This window comes from Acomys minous (assembly GCF_964271855.1).
Source record: "Acomys minous genome assembly, chromosome: 11".
NCBI lineage: Eukaryota > Metazoa > Chordata > Mammalia > Rodentia > Muridae > Acomys > Acomys minous.
In genome coordinates this window covers 48,377,185-48,398,901 of record NC_140492.1, presented here as the reverse complement: position 1 = coordinate 48,398,901, position 21,717 = coordinate 48,377,185, and the positions used below count along the sequence as shown (strand labels likewise).

Here is a 21,717-nt window from a genome sequence, read left to right as displayed (position 1 = left end):
CCTCAGACTTCTGTGGTAAAGACTTTACTGACTGAAGCAATCTTCCCAGCCTTCTCTTTAAAATAAATAACTTTCTTTCTCTTTGGAGAAGTAAGCATAAGTTGGGCATGGTGGAACATGTCTGTATCACAGCACTTGGTTGGCAAAGACAAGACAGCTAGTCCCAGGCCAGCCTGTGCCTCACAGTAAGCCCACATCCCCATTGAATAAATAAATAAACAAATAAATAAATAAATAAATGGGCAGGGCGTGGTGGCGCATGCCTTTAATCCCAGCACTGGGGAGTCAGAGGCAGGTGGATCACTGTGAGTTAGAGGCCAGCCTGGTCTACAAGGTGAGTCCAGGACAGCCAAGGCTACACAGAGAAACCCTGTCTTGAAAAACAAAACAAAACAAAAACAACAACAACAAAGAATTAAATAAACAAAGGAAAGCAAACAGCTTGGTTGCTTACGCTCCTACAATGCTGACACTTCCTTCTCTTTCAGGGTTTCCAAGACATTTCACTCTGCCCGCTCGTTCATAGAAAGAGGCCAGCCGGGCACCGAGATATGCAGGATACCCACTATCTGAAAGACAAAAAGAAAAGTTTAAAAGGGAGTTCTCAGGCAGCCCCTAAAATTGTATCAGTGACAACCAGCATGAGACTTACCTGCAGGCATTTCTGCTAAGCGACCAGAGATTTCTCTGAGAGCCTCAGCCCATCTAGAGGTAGAGTCAGCCATCATACTGACGTGGTAGCCCATGTCCCGGAAATACTCTGATAGCGTAATTCCTAAACAGAGAAGAACACTGCTAGGTTACACTGCCAGAATACAAACCACTGGCTGTTTTGTCCCTAAGAAACTTTAAAACAAAGAGCACACTGAAAAGCCATTTCCTCAAGTTTTTAGTTCTAGGCACGCAGCTGAGCCACATTTCCAAGCATCTTCTCCATTTAGATAAGACCATGGAACTAACCTCAATCAAACAGGATGTGATTACAATGGCATATTCCATGGCCAAACAAGTCATACATTTTTCTAGACCTCCCAAGGCCCTCGAAACATGTGCTAAAGACCGCAAGGGGCACTTCTGGTCTAACTTCAGCACAGAATGAAAAGAAGCACCCCAGCCACTGCTATGGAGAACAACTGTAATTTGGAGGCTGTTTTGGTTTTTTTCCCCCCTCTTCTTCAAGTCAGGGTTTCTCTGTGTAGCCCTGGCTGTCCTGAACTCACTCTGTGGACCAGGCTGCCTTTGAACTCAGAGATCAGCCCCAAATGCTGGGATTAAAGGTGTGTGTCACCACCAATGGGCTGATTTGGAGACTACTCTACACATTCTAAAAGCCAGGAAAGGTTTTATGTCCTGCTGTTTATGCTCTCTGTTTCGATAATTAAGCCTGAAATATATTTATAAGCATAGCTTCTCTGTACCATTCTTCAGGCATGCATATTTAACTAAGCACAGACCTAGCCCTGTCCTGTATAGCAAAACAGCAAGAAAAGAAGTTTCTGGGCCTTATGCTGTTATTTATCTCAGCCAAACCTTTGCAATACAGGTTTCTAATCTATTAAAATGGAGTAACTCTCACCCTATATACTTGTATATATTAAAAGAAATAAAATACATATACACATCTTCCAAATATATATATATATATAGCTTATATATATATATATATATATAAGCAATAGAAATGTATAGTTATGTCTATATTGTCAGAGTCTCCAAACCTAATGCCCTGACTTTTGTTTTAGCAAGAACAAAACAAGCTTATATACAAGCAAAGAGAAAAAGTTGCTGTAAACCATCACTTTATTATATACTATATCATGACTCAGGATAAAAAACAATGGTTTTAAAAACAAGCCTTTAAGAACTTAAAACCACAATAAAGACACACCAGATAAGCTCATGTTTAGAATGACTTTTTGTATAAGCACATGTGTTTTAGCAAGTGCTACTAACATTTGTATGTTTATATTAGAATCAAGGTCTCTTTCATGAACCAAAGATTTCAGTGCCTACAAAGAAAAATAAAAAATAAAAACAACTCAGAAAAAAACCAAAAGGCTAGGTCTAACACTCAGGGGTAATGTGTCTGCCTAGCACATGTGAGCCCTAAGGTTTGGTCCTTAACACCGGGTGGGGGTAGGGAGTGAAAAGACAAATGGAGTTGCACTCAGACACTCAAAAAAGCAGTATCTTCATTGATCAAAGAGCTTTTATAAATCAATATGAAAGACAACTACCATCCAACTGGAAAACTGGCAGCAGGCAGTTTTTAAGTGGCTAAATGCATGGGAAAGAGGTTAGTTCATTTCACACTACAGCCTGACTGGGACCTAGTGAAGCAACAGCCGCTAAAGTGCCCATGTCAGCTCTAAGCGCTCAGCACTACTGCTGCAGGCTCTCCATGTGCGCGCCAACCGGATTAGCGCTGGTGACGACGAGAACAAACTTTCTCACAGTCCTCGTACCACTTGAATTAAGTTGAGTCAAACCATCTAATGTTCATCACAAAGAAGCTAGTTAGATTATGATTATTGAGGCTGGAAAGATGGTGCAGCAGTTAAGAGCACTTACTGCTCTCACAGAGCACCCTGTTTTAGTTTCCAGCAGCCCACCCAGTTGCCAAGGGATCTAATGTCCTCTTCTGGCCTCTGCAGTTACCACACACATGCAACACCACCCCATAATGTAAATTACAAGTTAAAAAAAATTATGCTTACGTTCTATGCATACAAAGGAAAACTGCAGCCATAAAAAGAATGAGGTAGATTTCCTGTCTTAACATCACATATGAATATGCTACTTCCTTCTCCTTTTCATAAAAGGTATTGCCAAACAAGAAGAGCAAAAAAAACCAGTACTCCAAATTCAATGTCTAATGCTGTGCTAAAATAATGAGGAATGTGATCTAGATAAGTGAAAACAAATACAGGTGTGAGGAAGCATCAAGAATTCACCTGAAGCCATACAACTCAAATAAGGCTTCTGCGAACTAGGACACACATGCTAAGGAGCAAAATGGCCAGTGGCAGAAGTTTCTTGGGCCCAGTTTGGCATGGAGGAGAAGAGAAAGACGCAGGTTAAAACACAACACATGCAGGCACTCCCTACTCCCATTACATGAAATGGGTGAGGTGTGGGAGAGGAGAAAGAGTTCACAGCCAACGGCTTGCAGCTCACTGAAGAGAAATAGTAAAGTGATTACACAACTGCGTGCCATAACAAACTTGACAGTAACCCTGACCAATTCCTGCTCCCCGTTCCAGTCACAGCCAGTTCCACCTGTCTCTTACAAAGATGAGTAATAGTAATAAGTTCCAGTACAAGACACTTAAGTAAAAACAATATAGAAGGGAGTACAGTGGTGGCAAAGGAGCTTGCTAAGGAGCAGATGAAAAATGTGGCCACAGTGAACTACAGAGAAAACCTAAATCCTGCATCCTTCCACAGACGACCATCTCAGGGAGTACCTAACTCGATAAGCTGCTTTACAAGCTGACAGAGCTCAGCAAAGACTGTTATACAAGCGGGGGCTTCATTATCAGCCACACTAGGGACAAGCACTATTTATTTTGTGTACAGATGAAAGTCTAAATAAAAGGACTGGACAGGACATGGTAGCCCTGGAAGACAGCAAGGAGGTCAATAGTGTCTGTCAGGTGGAGGGAAAGGCTTCAGAAACAGTCCTCAAAAGTCTTTCAAAATAAAAAACACACTCAGAGACAGACAGGGCTCATGGCTTAGGAAAAAGTACCCAATCAACACTCTCTTACATCCTAATGAGACTTCAAATGTAAAGAGAGATTCCTTGAACCAAGAAAAATGTCTTCTAAATGTGAGAGAATTGTTATCAGATTTTACTTCCAATGTTTAATGCTTGAATAAGTGTACTCAGGCAAAATAATATTAATCCAAGAATTTTGTGTTTAGCCAAACCACTGTTCAGGTTTGGAGAGGTATTCCTTCTACTTCAAAAGTGGAACTTGTTTTTTTCATGAACAAAATATACATTAGCCCAGTAGATCATAAATCATGAAGTCTATGCAAGCCAACACATACTAGTAAAAACTACCTGGCTACAAAAAATTTTGGTCCAATAATTTTAGTTCAGAAAAACAACTATTAAAGTTTAGAAGCAAGAACAAAAACAAAAACCTGGAAACTTATGAAGAAAGCAAGAGTCCAAGGAAAATAAAGATTTCCAGGAGTCTTTCTTGCAGAAACTTCCAAAAAGCACATTTAGTAAAGCAAGAAATAAGGAGAGAAACTAGCCACAGGATGGCCAGGGAACACTGGCTCCATTTAGGGAAGGCCAAAGTCTAAATGCTATTTGATCTATGGTTCTAGAACAAAATAGAAAGTAATTCGTAAGGATGGAGAAATGAAGGAAGGTCCTAACCACTGAGATTGAAAGAACAAAGATGAAAGGTTAATGCACAGTATAGCAAATTTCTTCTCTTTTATACTCCCTAAGATAATTATTGAGGCATAATTATATTTAAATATAGTACAGTGCTAAAATATAGATTAATAGCAAAATTTACAAAGGCAAATGTATTGTCTTAGGATCATTAAGAGAACTAGAGATGGGCTGGAGAGATGGCTCAGAGGTTAAGAGCACTGCCTGCTCTTCCAGAGGTCCTGGGTTTAATTCCCAGCATCTACATGGTGGCTCCCAGTCATCTACAATTACACCTGGTGCCCTCTCCTGGTGTGCAGGCATGCACATATATGCAGAATGAGAGGGTGCGGGGAGGGAGAAAGACGTAAAGACCACAACAATACCGTCTGGGGCAGCTCAACAGACTTCTTATGTTTGAGGCTGCAGAGAAGGCCCAGAGATTAAGAGCTGACTGACATCTTCTTTCTCTAAGGACGCGCGCGCGCACACACACACACACACACACACACACACACACACACACACAGTAAGTGAAGGTTAGGTTCCTTACTCAGGCTCCTAACTCACCAGTGTAAATGGAGGCTTCTCGCGCAGCTACGGGCATATTGGAGGTATTGGCTACCAGCGCTGTCCTCTTCATGATTGACTCGACCTTACCATCGACTTCCATAGTGAGCTAAAGGCATAAAGTCCGTCAATGACCTTTCAGTCTTTAAGTATAACATTTTAACATTTTAGTTTCTCCTCTACTTTAAAAAAAGTATAACTTGTTTATGTTTAACCTTTTTAGTCAGAATTCCCTAATAATATCCTAGTCACGCCAACCTCACTGTTTCACAAATAGAGAATTTCACTTGGATATTTCAAATGGACAAGGAAATCATTCTTTTATGAAGAAGAAGAAGAAGAAGGAGGAAGAGGAAGAGGAGGAAGAGGAGGAGGAGGAGGAGGAAAAGAAGAAGAAGAAGAAGAAGAAGTAGTAGTTGTTACCACAGTAACCTAGATTACAAAGTCCATGTAAAGTTTATACATTTAAATGTTTGATTTCTTATGGTTTGTTTATAAGACAGTGTCCCATGTAGTCCAGGCTAGCCCTGAACTACTACTGATCCTCCTGGCTCTGCCTCCCAAGTACAAAAATTATAGGCTGGTGCCAACGCACCCTGTCAAAATATAAATGCTTTTTTTGTTTTATCCCTCATCTTTCTCCTAAGTGAGAGCAAAGATGAGAAACCTTTAGGTGTCTAGCTTTGAAGAATTCATTTTCCTTTTTAAAAAATATACAAAATCACAAATATTAATTTTAAATTATTTGAAACCATCTAGACAACCCAAGAGCACCATTCTTTACCCTTAAAGCATAAACTATTAATTGCCAATGACAGCTGATATGCAGTGTTTTCTCTAGACGCAAATTTGGAGTTTTCTATACACAGACCTCAGGGAAGTCCCGGAGAACTTCCGACATCTCGTTTCCTCTTTCACCACATCCTACATAGATGATCACATCACTGTTGGAGTACTTGGATAGAGACTGTGAAATCACAGTCTTCCCACAGCCAAAAGCACCTGGAATAGCAGTAGTTCCTCCCTGGACACACCTGAAGGACAACAAAGCAAAAATCAAATGTTTATTACTCACTTGGCTGCTAATATATAGTGTTAAATAAAGTAGGTTAAGTGATACAAAAACACTTAAGGTAACATTTCTATACATATACATATATAATATAATTGACATAATTATTAGCAACTCATTTCTGCCTAATAGCCTATGTTTTATGGTGGATGTAAACCAGGTGTGGTGCTGCAAGCCTTTTATCTCAGCACTCAGGAGGTATAGGCAGGTGTATCTCTGTGAGTTTGAGGCCAGCTCACGCTACAGGGTGAGTTCCAGGACAGCCAGGTCCACATAGAGAGATCCAGCCTGCCTTAAAAAAGAAGAAGAAGAAGAAAGCAGCAACGACCTGTAGTCCAGGCATTTGGGAGGCTGAGGCAGTAGAACCATCCATGTATTGGAAGCTAGCATGAATCACATGGCATCCCAGGCAATGTAAGGTATAGAATAAAAAAAAAATTAGCAAATATTTTATTATGATTAACCATCCCTATCATTTACAATAGATGGAAAGTGAAAGTGTATTTCATAAGACACCCAAGGAAGAGCTTTATGAAAACATCGAGATTAAAAAAATAATAGCACTAATGACATTCTTGCTTATACAAGTCTGCTCATGAAAAGACAACACATGAATTAAAATTATAAGCTACATTTGAAGCATCTCTCCTTCATAGTGGGTAGAAAAAGGCCTAGGAAACTCATATCTAGCCATAAAGTCAGAAGAGTAATGTCATCCTAAAAGAGCTAAGATTTGGACTTGGGGCAAAGGGTAGTTACAGGAGAGAGAACTTAAGTAATAGTGAAGCTTCTGGGGGTTGTGAATGGAGAGCAAGGGTTTCATGGCCAGGCAATAATCCAAGTAGTAAGGGATTAAAAATTTATTGCTTAAATTAATCAAGTATGGGAGCAACTGATGATATAGGTGAGGCCAGTTCAAGGGAACAGTGATGCTGAGGGCAGGGCAGAGAGAACTGACGTGCGTTAGTTAGAGGAGAAGTGGCGGCATCATGTGTACTCTTCAAGCTTGGCCATGAAGGTGAGGGAGGGGTGGTTACAAGTGGAAAGGACGAACAGGGCAACACAAACCCTTTTCTCCTCTTCCCTTCCTTCTTCCTCACTAGATAGGACACTTACAAAAAGAGGCAGAAGAGGGAGGGATACTTGAGGAGCCAAGATGTGATAAGCTCCCCAAGGGGAGAGAAAGAAGAGACAAGGAACGTGGGCGGTAAGTGCCCTGGTGGTGGGCGGTGGAAGGAGTGCCAATCGTCGTCGCCTCGGAGAAAGAGGAAGGAACACGGATGCAGTTGAATATTTGAACTATGTAGAGAAGCATGAAACAGCTGCTGAGAAGAGCAGAAAGCCACAGCAGGGAAAGCAAAAGGACTGCTACACAGCAGTGGGGGCAGAAATCAATTTCCATGGCTCTTTTGAGTTTTCTCAGTGGTACGTGCAAAGCAGAAGGCAACAGCTGGACGGACTCACAGTTGGGATTTTGCCAGGTGAGTAGTCTGATGGAATACAAAGTTTTATTGTACCACAAGGAAGTATTCACGGGAATCAGTCTGTGGAGTATAATCTGAATAAAAAAGTAGAGAGACAGGAGGCAGCGGCCTGCTAGGGAGTCAACGGATAGAGATCTCTGTGGGAGCAGCTCTGAAGAGCACGAGCCTTCAGTGACAGTGCAGGACACTGGGGCCTTTGGTCAGCGGCAGAGCGCCTGCTTAGCCAGGGTAAGAGACTGCTTTTTTTTAAAAAACAAAACAAAACAAAACAAAAAAATGAGTTTAATGATGCAAGGTTGAGGCAGAAACCAGTCTTTTCTGGAAATTAAATGATGTATTGTAGAAAATACAACAGCATACAGTGAAGCCCCATGTCTAGCAAAAGAAAGCAGAATGTTTCTGAGCAGAGAAAACAGAAAAGAGTACACAGTAAATTATTATTGTAGGCAGCATACAGAGTCCATTTGATTTTAGAAATTAACAATCAATAGTAACACCAGTCTACTAATTCTAGGACAATTTAAGAAAGACAGTTATATGTTCTGTCACAGACAGTCTTTTGGAAATTTTATTTTTCAGTAAGTTTTTAAAAAATAATGCTGTTTCTGACTGTGGAGGAAAAAAAAAACCTTGACTCCTAATTTTTGGCAACAGATGTAACTAATTTGCCACTGTTACCATAGATAAAACCTATCACAGAATTAAATACAAAGAACTCACATCTAAAAACATTTTAAGTGCACAGAGGACAAATGGTGGGTCACAGCCAACTTACGGAAAAAGGGCATCAAGCACCCTCTGGCCAGTGAGCAAGGGGTGATTGGCTGGCAGCTTCTCAGTGACGGGCCGAACCTGGCGCACAGGCCATACTTGGACCATGCTGAACTTCTCCTTCACACCTTCAAATTCAAGCTCCAGAACAACATCCTGGAGAAAACAAAATAAAGCAAAATAGATAAATAAATACAAAAACAAAAAACCCCAAACAGTTGAATTGTAAAAATGGTAAAATCTGTGAATTGTTCTTCCACAACGTAAATAAGTAACCTCAGGTTCCTCTTGTGGATAGAACGGTGCTTTCATATAAGTAAGAACAGAGATGTATAGTTTTCACTATGTGTCTTTACATATGGTTATACTTTTTATACTGGATACATTACTATCTTATTAATAAAAGTATGGTACAAGGCTTTGGGAAAGGAGAACATAAACAATAAACAGTAACATAAACTGTACATACAAGTACAGAAAAGACTTAGAGGACACATGTTCCTTGGATTAGGGAAAAGTGGAAGTTTACATTTACATTTCATCCTATTTTATTATAATAATCATATTACTTTAATAAAAGTACACGTTAAGAGTCCACAAATATTTACTTAATTTTTATTAATGTTTTTTTAAAGGAAGTGATAATATGGCAGCATTGATGAACATGGAGGCTGTTTCAACTATTCACAGATAACTCCAAATTTTAGGAGAAACACGTAATTTGGTTAACACATGAACGGTCTGCTCTAGGGCAATTCCTTCACTTGGAATGAGCAAGTCTCTAAGCTAGTGAACAAATCTAGACAGCTGTTCCAGAATCCCAAATCAACATGTGTCCTCTATGTTGTAAAATACACACTTACTTCTGTAAATACTTTTTGGAAAACAGCTTATTCTGTCTTATTAGAGGGACATTACATATTATCACGGCCTTCTCAATAAAGTTATCTTTAGATTCAAAGACTTCTAGGAATCTATTGTATATGACATAGTGTGACTATAAATAAAAATTAATAAATGTGCATGCATTTAATCCCAGCATTCGGGAGACAGAGGCAAGCGGATCTCTGTGAGTTTGAGGCCAGCTTGATCTACAAAGTGAGTCCAGGACAGCCAGGGATACACAGAGAAACCTTGTCTTGAAAAACAAAAACAAAAACAAAAAATTAATAAACTAAGTTACAAATAGTGCCTTAAAGTAAGAATTCACACAATCACTATATCAACTATGTAAATACTGATTGACAGTTAAAATCAAGTCTATTCTAATTCTAATGAATATGAGACTTAGGCAAATCCATTAGTGGAGAGGAAAATGCCATACTTCTTTTAAAAAAGATATACTATGCTTTTGTAGTCTCAAGTCCAGGTCAAAACAAAATTACCCTTAAAAATTACACAGGTCAGGGGTGGAGTGATTACATAGCATGTGTGAGGCTCTGGACCTGTTCCCAACATCAGAAAAATAAGTAAACAAACAAACAAACAAACAAAGTAGAAGTCACCCAAACCCTACATATTAGAAATGCTTGTATGATTTCAGGGGACTAAACTGGTAACTGTCATATATGATCAGGCTGCTATTTAGCAGAAAGCCCAGGTGGTACTTACAGAGGCGTCATAATGCCCAGGAGGTGCAATGTAAGTCACGCTTCCTCTGTTGCGTGGGGGTAACATGATCTTGTGTCTGATGAGTGAGTTCTCATTGACAATCCCGTAAATATCCCCACCAGTGATATGACTACCAACCTAAGGAACAAACACAGGCACACTCCTTAATGCTCAAGAATCCCAAGTAGCCTTACCATTCTTCTGTAATTTAAATCACTTGCCCAATTTATGAATAAAGCACTAGTTCTATCGTCCAGTAAGTACATTAAAATTAGACAGTATATCCATGGTTCATGTTTATTTGAATTAAGACTACAAAACAGTTCCTTAAATACACATCTCATATTCCTTTACCAGTTTTAGGGATTCCTGGTTACACAGACATACCCGTAGATTTTTGCTGGGTGTAAACTCCCATTTGATGTCTCTGCTAAGAGCAGACACATTTACTCCTCTGGGGATGTAGATACTTTGGGTCTGACTGCTAATATCCGATAGAGGTCTCTGAATACCGTCAAAAATAGCTCCCATAATGCCAGGACCAAGCTCTACTGAGAGAGGCTTGCCAGTGCGGAGTACAGGATCTCCAACAGAGACACCAGCTAGAAAGAGCGGTTGAGGAAAATGTAAAACACAAGTTTGAAGATACTATTAATAGGATATATCAGTTTAAAGGGGAAATGACACATAAGAAGATAAAAATAAATTCCCAAGGTTTTCCAGATCTTTGATAGTTCAGTAATATTTTGCCATGTCCAAGGACAAAAGATATGCCTAACACTTCTAGTTATTAAATAATCACATCCAAAGGTTTAATAAATGTGTATATCCTAACAACTACATATCAATGAAAGAACCATGTGTAAAGTGACAACAAAATGAATCACTTTCAGTCCTAAATAAAGGGCGTATGCACTTTTTGGAACTTTCAGTGAGACTGGAAGCCTACTGCATACTTATTTCTACCTCCTTGGATTTTAGCTCAACTTCGCAAACATTCACGATGCCATTGACAAGAGCATAATACAACAAAATACTCTAAGTGGCGAGTCATGATCAAGTGTCTAATAATCTGGTGTGAACTTCACAATTTTTCAGTGACCTGGGAACTGCCTGAGTCCGCAGCAGCTGCAGCTGCCCAAATGCCTCTGCATAGTTTGGCAAAAGCCTCTCATTATTCATGATTTTGAACAATCTACTGAAAAATGGCTGTCTTCTATAAAGAATACTGGTACCTAGACAAAAACGTTTTTAAAAATTGAGAACTAAGAAAACATTTTAGAAAGAGAAGATAAGGCCTAAAGTGAGCAGAAACAGTGAAACACCCTGTTTTATAGTATTTGTTCACAGCGCAATCAATAAAACTTTCATTGAGGTTAATTTAGGACTATCTTTCAAAAATAATGTATGCCTGTAATCCAAGCACTCAGCGAGGCAGAGGCAGGTGGATCTCTGTGAGCTCAAGTCCAGCCTGGTCTATAAAGTAAGTCCAGGACAGTCAAGGCTACATAGAGAAAACTGTCTCGAAAAACAAAAACAACAAAGTTCAAAGAATTTCTCAAAAAACACTCCTGTGTGTGTCAAGATTGCATCATTAACGTTTTACTTTATTTGTCACATTATCTTCATCTTCTGTAATCCAAATATGTTAAAATGGCCGACAGGCACAGCATGGTTTATATAATATGCTATCTTGTGGGATGAAAGGACAAATATGTATTTTTTTTTTGCTAAGATACATGACTTAAATTAGAACAAACTGAATGATTGATATATACATATATGCCTTAATGAAACCCATTATTTTATATGCTAAGACAAACCTAGAAGTACAGAAGGATACACAATAATTTTAAGTAACTAATCAAAGTGGTTATTTGTGTCTTGAAATCATCCAGATAGAGGTCAAGAAATGTAGGGAATGTTGTCACTGCGTATATTTTCCTTAACTTTAAGTCTACAAACCATGTGAAAAGAGAGTCTACAACTCAGTATAGAATGTGTGCCTGCATGTATGAGGTTCTGTGCTTAATTTCCACCTATTTGTCAAGTGACTAGATAGCAGATAGAGGTGTGTGTGTGTGTGTGTGTGTGTGTGTGTGTGTGTGTGTGTGTGTGTGTGTGTGTGTATAAATATAAAAACCCACACATACATGCCCCAAACTGGATTTTTAGCCATGATTTCATGCCTCCAGAGGCCTCTAACTTGGGGCTGGAATGATAGCCTTGCAAGCATGAAGATGTAAAGTCAATCTCCAGAAACCATGTTAAAAGGCATATTTTTAAGCCACGCATAGTGGTGCACACCTTTAATCCCAGCACTCGGGGAGACAGAGGCCGGGATCTCTGTGAGTTCGAGGCCAGCCTGGTCAACAAAGCGAGTCCAGGACAGCCAAAGCTACACAGAGAAACCCTGTCTGGGGTGGTGGCAGGAGGAGAGCATGCTCTTCCAGTCTCTGCTGTGGGTAGCCTGAGTCAGATTCTTGGGGCTGGATAGTCCCTAGTCTAGCCAATTTGGCACACTCCACGTGAAATGAGAACTCATCTCAAATACCATGTTGAATGGCACTGGAGATGGTCTTCAGGCCTTCACCCATGTGTCCTCCTCTGTACATACATGAACACACAAAGACCTCTAACTTTAGATGACTTCATTTTACATTGGCACCTACTATTCACACAAGGAAGCCAGTAACCTCCAAGCATGAAAATAAACTTTTAGCATTAGTTTATTCTGTGTACATGAGCGCAGGCACGGGGAGGAAAGGACAACTTTGTCCCATCAGTTTTGTCCTTCCAGCTTTCCATGAGTTCCAAGGATCAGCCTCACCTTGCTGGGCTTGGTGTCAAGCACCTTTACACGCTAAGTTATCTTGTAAGCCCCTCCTCTGTTTTTCATAGAAAATTGGAAATAGGTATTATGCTTAAAAGTTAATATTGCAGCAACTCAACATTAAAGATTTCTTGATGTCAAAGCTGTAATGTAATATATTATTCATTAAAAATTGAGAATAAGCTGGGCATGGTGGCACATGCCTTTAATCCTAGCACTTGGAAGGCAGAGGCAGGCGGAACGCTGTGAGTTCGAGGCCAGCCTGCCCTCAAAGTGAGTCTAGGACAGCCAAGGCTACACAGAGAAACCCTGTCTCAAAAAACAGCAACAACAACAAAAACGAGAACGATGAAGGACCTGTATTTATTTTTTTAAAAGATTTATTTATTTATTAGTATGTATGCAGTGCTCTGCCTGCATGTACACCAGAGGAAGGCATCAGATCATATCATAGATGGCTGTGAGCCACCATGAAGTTGCTGGGAATTGAACTCAGGGCCTCTGGAAGAGCAGTCAGTGCTTTTAACCTCTGAGCCATCTCTCCAGTGCCGGTATTTACTATTTTAAACAAAAATCATGGTTGGGTAATTTTAACCACATAAACCAGATTTATTATTCCATTTATTCTTTCTTCTGCAATATGAAATCTTCTAAACAAATTTCCAACTGAGTTACTTTAAGTTGGTGACACTAGGTTTTAAGAGGAATGAAAATTCAGAATGTAATTCTAATTTCTTAACTAAGGGCCCTAATTCCCAGTAGCTCTCCCTTCAGTATATTCCTCTATGACATGTACATGTCACGCACCATCACTAGTTATTATTGCTTCTATTTTTGGCTTAAATCCTTAAACCCTGACACACAGAAGGTGGCAGGAAATTGACCAGAAAAGGATACAAGTTTCTTCATACACCTGAATGGTAGCCATGTCACCTTCCAATCGAATAATCTCTCCAACCAGCTCGCTGTGACCCACTCTCACCAGCTCATACATGGCTGCACCTGCCATGTCACAGGCTGTAACCACTATAAAGAAAAAGAGACTGTTGATCCAAAGTTCTGTGAATAATTAGTTAGTTTCAATAGCTAATAAACCCAGTAGCATACTAATCACTTATTCATAAAGAAGAAAACCTGCCACTATAGAATAACCTTTACAGTTTCATATAAAGACTAATTTTTAGTAAATGATGCAAAGAAGAAAACAAAATAAACTTGCTAAAGTTATTAATTAATGCAACAAAAGCAACCTATTTCAAGCACATGAAAACTCTTGTAGTATGAAGTACATTCTAAACAACCCAAGTGACTTTAATGCATGCAATGAACTGTTTTGGAACATAAAAAACAAGTAAAAACCTTGCACTGCAATGAAGAGGTTTAGAATGTTATACAGTAATTATCAGTTTCTTGTGCTTTTTATCTCTTGAAAGATAACAGTAAGGCAAGATTTTTACTTTTTATGATTTTAAACCTGTGGTTCTAAAGTTTCCTTGGCTGTGGACCTTCAATAAACTGGTAATTCTAGAGCAAACAAACAAATAAACAAACAAACAAGCAAACAAAAACCCTATAGATAGCCAGATGGTACACATGTGCAACTTTAGCATTTGAGAAGCAGAGACAGGAGGTTCATAGTTTAAGGTCAGATTTGATTATCTATTGAAAGCTCAAGGCCAGCCTAGGCTACATATAGCAAGTACAAGGCCAGCCTAGGCTACATATAGAGAGCTCAAGGCCAGCCTAGCCTATATATAGTGAGTTCAAGGCCAGCACAGCTATCTTGTTGCAAAACAATACCCCACCCCAATACGCGCATATGCACCTCCTTTTCTTAAACCATAGGGTGTTTATAACCAGCTACCACACTGTATGAACTTTCAAATAAGAAAGGACTTTAATTTTAATTTTTTTCCCACAAGCTAGAGCCAGAATTGAACTTGGAATTTTGGACCATGTGGTCTAGCAAGCAAAAGTTATTTTTCTGAAAGTGAAAGAAAGGTGTCACATTTGTAGAAGTGTGTAAGAATGAGCCCATTCTTACTACTTAGCCTGTGACACAACTATATAACAGAGATTAGTGCAGTGGAGAAGCATGTTTAATTAATCTGCTTTAAAACTTAAGGTTTGTTAATTTCTTATTTACTGCTATATCTAAATAAAGAATTAAGATGCCTTGAAACATCAGATAATAAGTTTAAAAATCCTATTTCATAAGTCCCAAAGAATATCATTTCTCTATTAAGAAGTACTTAGAGCTGAGGGGTAGTGGTGGTGCATGCCTTTAATCTCAGCATTGGGAGGCAAAGACTGGCAGATGTTTGAGTTCGAGGCCAGCCTGGTCTCAGAGTAAGTTTCAGGACAGCGGACAGCCAAGGCTACACAGAGAAACCCTGTCTGGGGGGGGGCGGGGGAAGCAGTACTTACAAATTAAAAATCAGTACACTGCACATTTCCACATAACCGGTTTAACTAAGCTTTCTGATGTTTCTCCTTTGCTTTTTTTCCCTAAAAGTTCTCATGTTTATTATATCTGTCCTATATCATTATGAGGAAATTATTTCTGTGTTCACAAAAGAAATTAAAAAAAAAAAGAGTTAAAGGTTTATTCTTCTTGCCAGTGAGCTAGAGCCCATTTAGTTCTTGGAAAAAGAGGAATACACTAATTCAACCCCTCATTTGCATCATTTGCATAAACACCAAAAATGGTATCACCATCTTCACTATAATTAAAACAAGACAAAAACTATAGCATGAAATTTCTCTTCTCAGTATCAGGTCATCAGACTTCTCTCACGTAGTCAGCTGTGATCCCTGGAACAGTCAGTCATTCAGGTAGATGTATAAACACAGAGGAACAGGTAACATTACTGTGCGATTTGATTAAGTTCAAATCAAATTGTTAGAGTAATTTATACTATAAACCTTAAAGCTTTTAAATTTCAAATGTAACAAAAAAAATTAAATATATATATGTGTGTGTATATATATATATATATATATATATATTTTTTTTTTTTTTTTTTTTTTTTTTACCACCTAGAAAACATGTTATCACAAAGCAGCATCTCAATGACAGACCATCAAATGTACATGACTGGTGCTTGATGAACCATTATGATGGCTATATTCATCTCTCTTATAACCACAATGAGATCTTAAGGTAACAAACCACTTTTGTGGATCAGCAGAAACTTGTGTTTTTCCCCAAGGTACCTAGAAAAGACGCTGACCACAGTGAGGCATCCTCGCTCTTAGATGACCACTACATATTACTCACCAGGGCCTGAGACTCCATGTACATAGCCAAATGTGCTTTCCTTATCTTCATCACGTATTTTGGGTAGCTTGGAGAAATCCATTGTGTTAATTTTACCTAAGGCAAAGAAAGAAAGAAAGTCATAATTACAAACTCTAAAACAAAACTAGCATAGGTGGTATATTCTCAAGTTACAATACCATTTCAGAATAATATAAAACATTACACACACACACACACACACCCCTAATTTTTGAGATAGTGTTTTTCTCTGTAGCCATGGCTGTCCTGTAACGCACTCTGTAGACCAGGCTGGCCTCAAACTCAGAGATTTGTCTGCATCTGCCTCCTGAGTGCTGGGATTAAAGGCATGTACCATCACCACCTGGCTTAATATAAAATTCCCTTTTCCTTTTTTTGAGTTTTCAAGACAGGGTTTCTCCTTGTAACCATGGCTGCCTTGGATAAAGTTCTTAAGATTTAGTTAAAAGTACATTAATTTTGGATAAGCCACCATTATAATAACTAAATTGCCTATTTACATTTCATATTCCATAAAAAAACTACTAGAAATTTCCAATGATTTATCCAGCCCTTTAATACACATATCCTCACCCATTATTTACGACTTCCTCTCCAACTACTCTGAATTATTCCTTGAAGCCTAAAAGCTTTGTGAAGGCTGTTTGCTTTCTCTGAAAAACTTTTCTGCTGGGTTACCTAGGCCAGAACCTCCATTCAAAGGCCACCTTCTTCATGTAGCTGCTCTAAGCATCAATTTAAATTGTGACATTAGGGCCCCTTCTTTAAATGAAGTATTCTTAATGCTTTATTCATGTTTTTAAATTTTATAAGTGTTTTGCCTTAATGCATGTATGTGTACTACATGCATACCTGGTACCTGCAGAGGCCAGAGAAGAGTGTCCGATCCCCTGCAACTGGAGGCACTGACGGTTGGGAGCCACCCAGGTCTTCTGAAAGAGGAACAAATGCTTGTAAGCAGCATGTCATCTTTCCAACCCCACCTGTTTTATTTATTTATTTATTTTATCATAGAACTTTTTATAGTGTAACAAACCATATTTTATATTAAAATCTGTCTTTAAAAATTGCCTGGGGGCATCTTCCCTTTTTTTCTTCTTTTAGCAGAACACAGAAGCAGTTAGGAAATTTTAGTTCAGGAGTTTGAAAGAGGGTTTAGTGATTAAGATCACTTGCTCCTGCCAAGGACCAGGTTCAATTCAGCACCCACATGGTGGCTCACAAGTGTTAGTAACGCCAGTTCTAGGGTGGGGTTGACATCCTCTATTGGCCTCAAGGACCAGGCATGCACACAATGCAAGCAAATACTCACATACATAAAATAAAAATAAGTAAATATTAAAAAAAAAGAAAATTGAGTTTAACCTCTATACCTTTAGATATGTATAATCTGAACACTCTAACAGTCAACTGCCCACATCTGCCCACCAGAAGCCTGGCCTGGTGACTCATACTTGTACCCCCAGACCCTGGAAAGCTGAGTCAGGAGGTCTGTCAGGAAGTTTGAAGCCAGCCTTGACTGAAAAGCAAAATCCACACCAGCCTGTACTACACAGCTACACCTACGCACACATGCACACCACACACACACACACACACACACACACACACACACACGGGTGGTGGGGAGAAAGAGTACCTAAAAAGAAAAACCAAAACAAACAACCCACATAAAAACAACCAAAAAGGAAAACCGATGACAAACTCTAGAGGTAAAAGTTTATTTTGGGCTGTTGATTTAACTTAGTAATTGTTAATGACTATATTAGGGTGCTGGAACAAATACTTGCATCGTGAAAAGCTAAATAATATCCCCAATCAACCACAAATTTAGTCTTAAATCATTTAGCAATAAAGTGCCAAGTCACATACATTTAGTAAACATTCAAAGACTACAGTGTTTAAATGAAGCCATCTTGAAGGTCAGGCAGTATTGCACAGTCTAGGAAGGGCTGAGTGACAAAGGCACCCCAGAAGGGTCAACAATAGAAGAATGGCAGTAAAATATTAGGAATAGCAAACAGACCTGCCTGGTTGGTATAAAAGCTTATGTTAGGGCAACAATAGGGAATAAGTATGCTAAGATACATGATATTAATTTATGGGTCTCTACCTGAATGTCAAGGAAACAAATACACTTCATCCTGTGAACAAAAGAAAATAAGGGAAGATTGAAGGCGGAACGGTGTTCTGTTGCTCTAACCCATTAAGTCAGGGGAAAGACTGCACGTAGGGACAGCGCTGGTTAAGGTGTGCCTGTCAGCGGACTTGTATGGACTGGGTGTTTCCTGCGGTCCTCCCAAGGGAAAGGTCCTGTGGTAGAGTTAGAAAATAAAAGCTGCAACTAAAACATGTGACTATTTTCTATTTTCAAGGAACTTTTGCTGATTTAACCAACTGGACTACACAGAAAGGTGATTTAAGTGCTCAAGTGCTCAGTTAAGGTATAAACACTGTATTGGGATCAAAAGAGAAGCTGATTCTGCTGTGGGGACCGTGGGTGAAGTGTAGACCAATATGGATAAAGTACATATACCAAAAAGGTAGCTGGAGAGCACGTTTTGAGGACAGTGGAGTCCAGAAGAACGCAGCTAGGAAAGCCGGCTCCTGAGCTTTGCTGAGGGTGGCAACGCTGAGGAGTGAGTTCTGGTATTTTTGGAGATGGTAGAGGATCACATACCACACAGACACAGTTTGTCGTCCTTTAGCCAAAATATCAAGAAGCTGTGTGTAGACGCTGGTGAATCTTGGGCGTTACTCCTCAGGAGCTGTCCACACACTTCTCTGAGAAACAGTCTTTGACTGAACTTTGCTAGGCTGCCTAACCAGTGAGCCACAGGCGCCCGCCCGTCTCCACCTGTGAAAGCACATGCTGCCACGCCTGACTTTTTAGTGGGCGGGCGCTGAGAACTGAATACAAGCCCTCATGCTCACACCACAGCACTTAGCAACTGAGCTATCTTCCCAGCTCTGAGAACAAGATTTTCTAGAAACTACCAGATAATGAAAGATTAAAAAAAAAAAAATCAAGGAGACCTAATATCCTCTTTTGGCCTCCACAGGTACCCAATATACATACAGGTACACACATTAAAAAAAATTTCTTCAGGGGCTGGAGAGACTGCTCAGTGGTTAGCATTTACTGCTCTTACAGAGGAGCTGAGATCAGTTCCCGGCACCTACATGATAGCTCTCAACTGTCTTCAATCCAGATCCAGGGCATCTAATGCCTTTTCTGAGCTCTATGGGGTCCTGCAAGCGCGTGGTGTGAACACCTTCAAAGCAGTAAGCACGGTACTGAAGTCATCAGCAGACTAAGTTCTTCCCCAGTGTGGGTATTCCCTGTATGTGTCTGTGATACATGATCATCTGCCCAGTAAAGCGGAAACAGCGTGAGACCCTGAGTCAGCTGCATGGGATCACATTAGGTTCCTCTAATGATATGCTGCAGGAAAACCTAAGACAAATCAAAATCGCCTATCTTTACATTGAAAACAAGAATCACGCTACCATTTATTCAAGAATTATGATTTAATTACAGATTTGATAAAAACATTAGTTGCAAAATAAGAAATGCTCACAACACTCCATTAGCAATACTACTTGAATTGTATTTCAATTTTGTGAAAGCCATTTACTTCTTTCACAATGGGTATGCATGCTTTCCTGTCCATCCTCCTGAGTGCCCAATGTTGCTCCTTGCTCAAATGCAGTCTTTTTAAGGGTCCCTCACTTCTTCAACTACCCTTTTAGGAAGTACTTTATCATATCTGTACTAACTGATTTTAAAATGGACAGAAATAAAAAATGCTTTAAATATTATATAAGTACTAAAGAATATTATGTCAGGTAACCTGGATGCCTCTTTGTTTTGGAAGACAGAAACCAAGGCATTAAGCTGAAAAGTGTTTAAATTGGTAAACTGTAATTTCATCCATAGAATCAAACAGGGCTGTGGTAAGACAGACATGTCACTGGTCTGCCAGAGAAAACAGGATATGGAGAGTAACTTAATTTCATTAATCCAAGCCAAGATTGCCTAATTTCTAAAAAGTATGTCTAAAATAACAGCATCTGCTCCTACTTCTTTTTTTCTTTTCTTTTTTGGTTTTTCAAGACAGGGTTTCTGTGTAGCCTTGGCTGTCCTAGACTAACTTTGTAGACCAGGCTGGCCTCGAACTCACAGCGATCCGCCTGCCTCTGCCTCTCAAGTGCTGGGATTAAAGGCGTGCGCCACCACGTCCAGCATGCTTCTACTTCTTCAATAAGACTTATTTTCATTATTTTAGTGGTGTGTGTGTGTGCAGGTGCCTGTGAAGGCAGGTTAGAGTGGTCAGGGGCTCCGGCCTCCTGGAGCTGGAGTTACAGTGGGTTGTCCTCTGTGAACCACTGAACTATAGCTCTCCAACCCCCATCCCATCCCTCCAAGACAGGGTCTCACTATGGAGTCCTGGTTGATGCAGAACTCACGATGTAGAGCATGCTGGCTCAAGTTCAAAGAGATCACCTGCCTCTGCCTGAGGGTTAGAATGAAAGAAGGGCACAGCTATGATTTTTAGTTTCTTTTTAATGCAGATGAGTGGTTGGCCTTCATGTATGTATGTATGTATGCCACATGCATGCCTGATGAACACAGAGCTCAGAAGAGTACATCAGAGCCTCTGGAACTAGAGTTAAAGATGGTTGTAAGCCACCATGTGGGCGCTAAAAACCGAACCCAGATCATCTGCAATAGTAACAAATACTTACATTCACAGAACCATTTTTCCAGGCTCTTAAATATAGTCTTATCTTTCTATTATTTGAGCAAAACATAATTACCTGGCTAGTTTTTTAAAAAAAAATTATGTCGTATAATTTATTATAATTTTATTTACTGAAACAAAATGGAATTTTAAGTATCTGTATTACAGGCAGAAAACATGGTGTAATACCCAATCTTTGTTTTAGTCATCTTCTGGCACAGTAAGAAAAAAGCTAGTCAGCTAGCCAGTTAAAAATAGGAGATGCGTATGTTCTCAGCAGCAGCACAGGCTGATTTTGGAAGAATGCAAAGTGAATATAAGTGAAGAGTGGTTACGGGAGGTGGAGCCAACACTGAGACAAACAGGACCATAGAGCAACGCTTTGCTATGCACAGGTCAGCTGTCCAGGGCTATAGAAAGGCCTTCTAAAGACTTCACACGGCCAAACAGGACCTTTTGTAATTTTTAAAACAGATATTTGTGGGGCACACAGGCTAGGTGACCCCACACATTCTGGACTCCACTTCATTCTTCCCAGCTTGGTGTGTGAAGGCCCCAGAAACCCCGAGGGGCAGAGAGGGACTTGAACTTGGAATGACAGGTATTAATATTCTGGGTCCTCCTTATACATGTGACAATGATTAATGGAAAGCAATCAAATGGATTTGTTCGGGTGTCAGCTGCCTTACAGATTTATCAGTCAGCTGGTTAAGTATAATCACCATGCGAATTTTGGTGACCTATTTTTTTTAATATGTAGATTATACTAGCTTCAAACTCACAGAGATCCATCTTCCTCTGTTTTTAAAAATGTTTGAGGCCCATATTAAGCATTAGAAGCAAGAACATGGAGATAGTAAAAGAATCAAAAGCCTAAGTGATAACACTACAAATTATTAACCTCTAGACGACTTGTTACCAGATGCACACCTTT

General features: G+C 39.6%; 1 protein-coding gene across 6 annotated transcripts in view; it reads right to left on the bottom strand.

Annotated features, from left to right (window-relative positions):
- ATP6V1A (ATPase H+ transporting V1 subunit A) overlaps positions 1–21,717 on the bottom strand; it is a 57,465-nt gene that overhangs the window by 16,080 nt on the left and 19,668 nt on the right. For 3 of the 6 annotated variants that reach the window (XM_084801089.1, XM_084801090.1, XM_084801087.1), the window contains exons 2-10: positions 16,018–16,113; positions 13,635–13,763; positions 10,292–10,506; positions 9,905–10,042; positions 8,298–8,449; positions 5,838–6,000; positions 4,967–5,075; positions 653–775; positions 455–569 (exon numbers count right to left, since the gene is read on the bottom strand). In XM_084801089.1, the coding sequence (XP_084657215.1) occupies positions 455–569; positions 653–775; positions 4,967–5,075; positions 5,838–6,000; positions 8,298–8,449; positions 9,905–10,042; positions 10,292–10,506; positions 13,635–13,763; positions 16,018–16,099 (1,226 nt within the window). In that variant the 5' untranslated portion in view covers positions 16,100–16,113. Of the gene's footprint in view, positions 1–454; positions 570–652; positions 776–4,966; positions 5,076–5,837; positions 6,001–8,297; positions 8,450–9,904; positions 10,043–10,291; positions 10,507–13,634; positions 13,764–16,017; positions 16,114–16,890; positions 16,971–21,717 lie in introns of all 6 variants that reach the window. The other 3 variants (XM_084801086.1, XM_084801085.1, XM_084801088.1) reach the window with 2 other exon arrangements.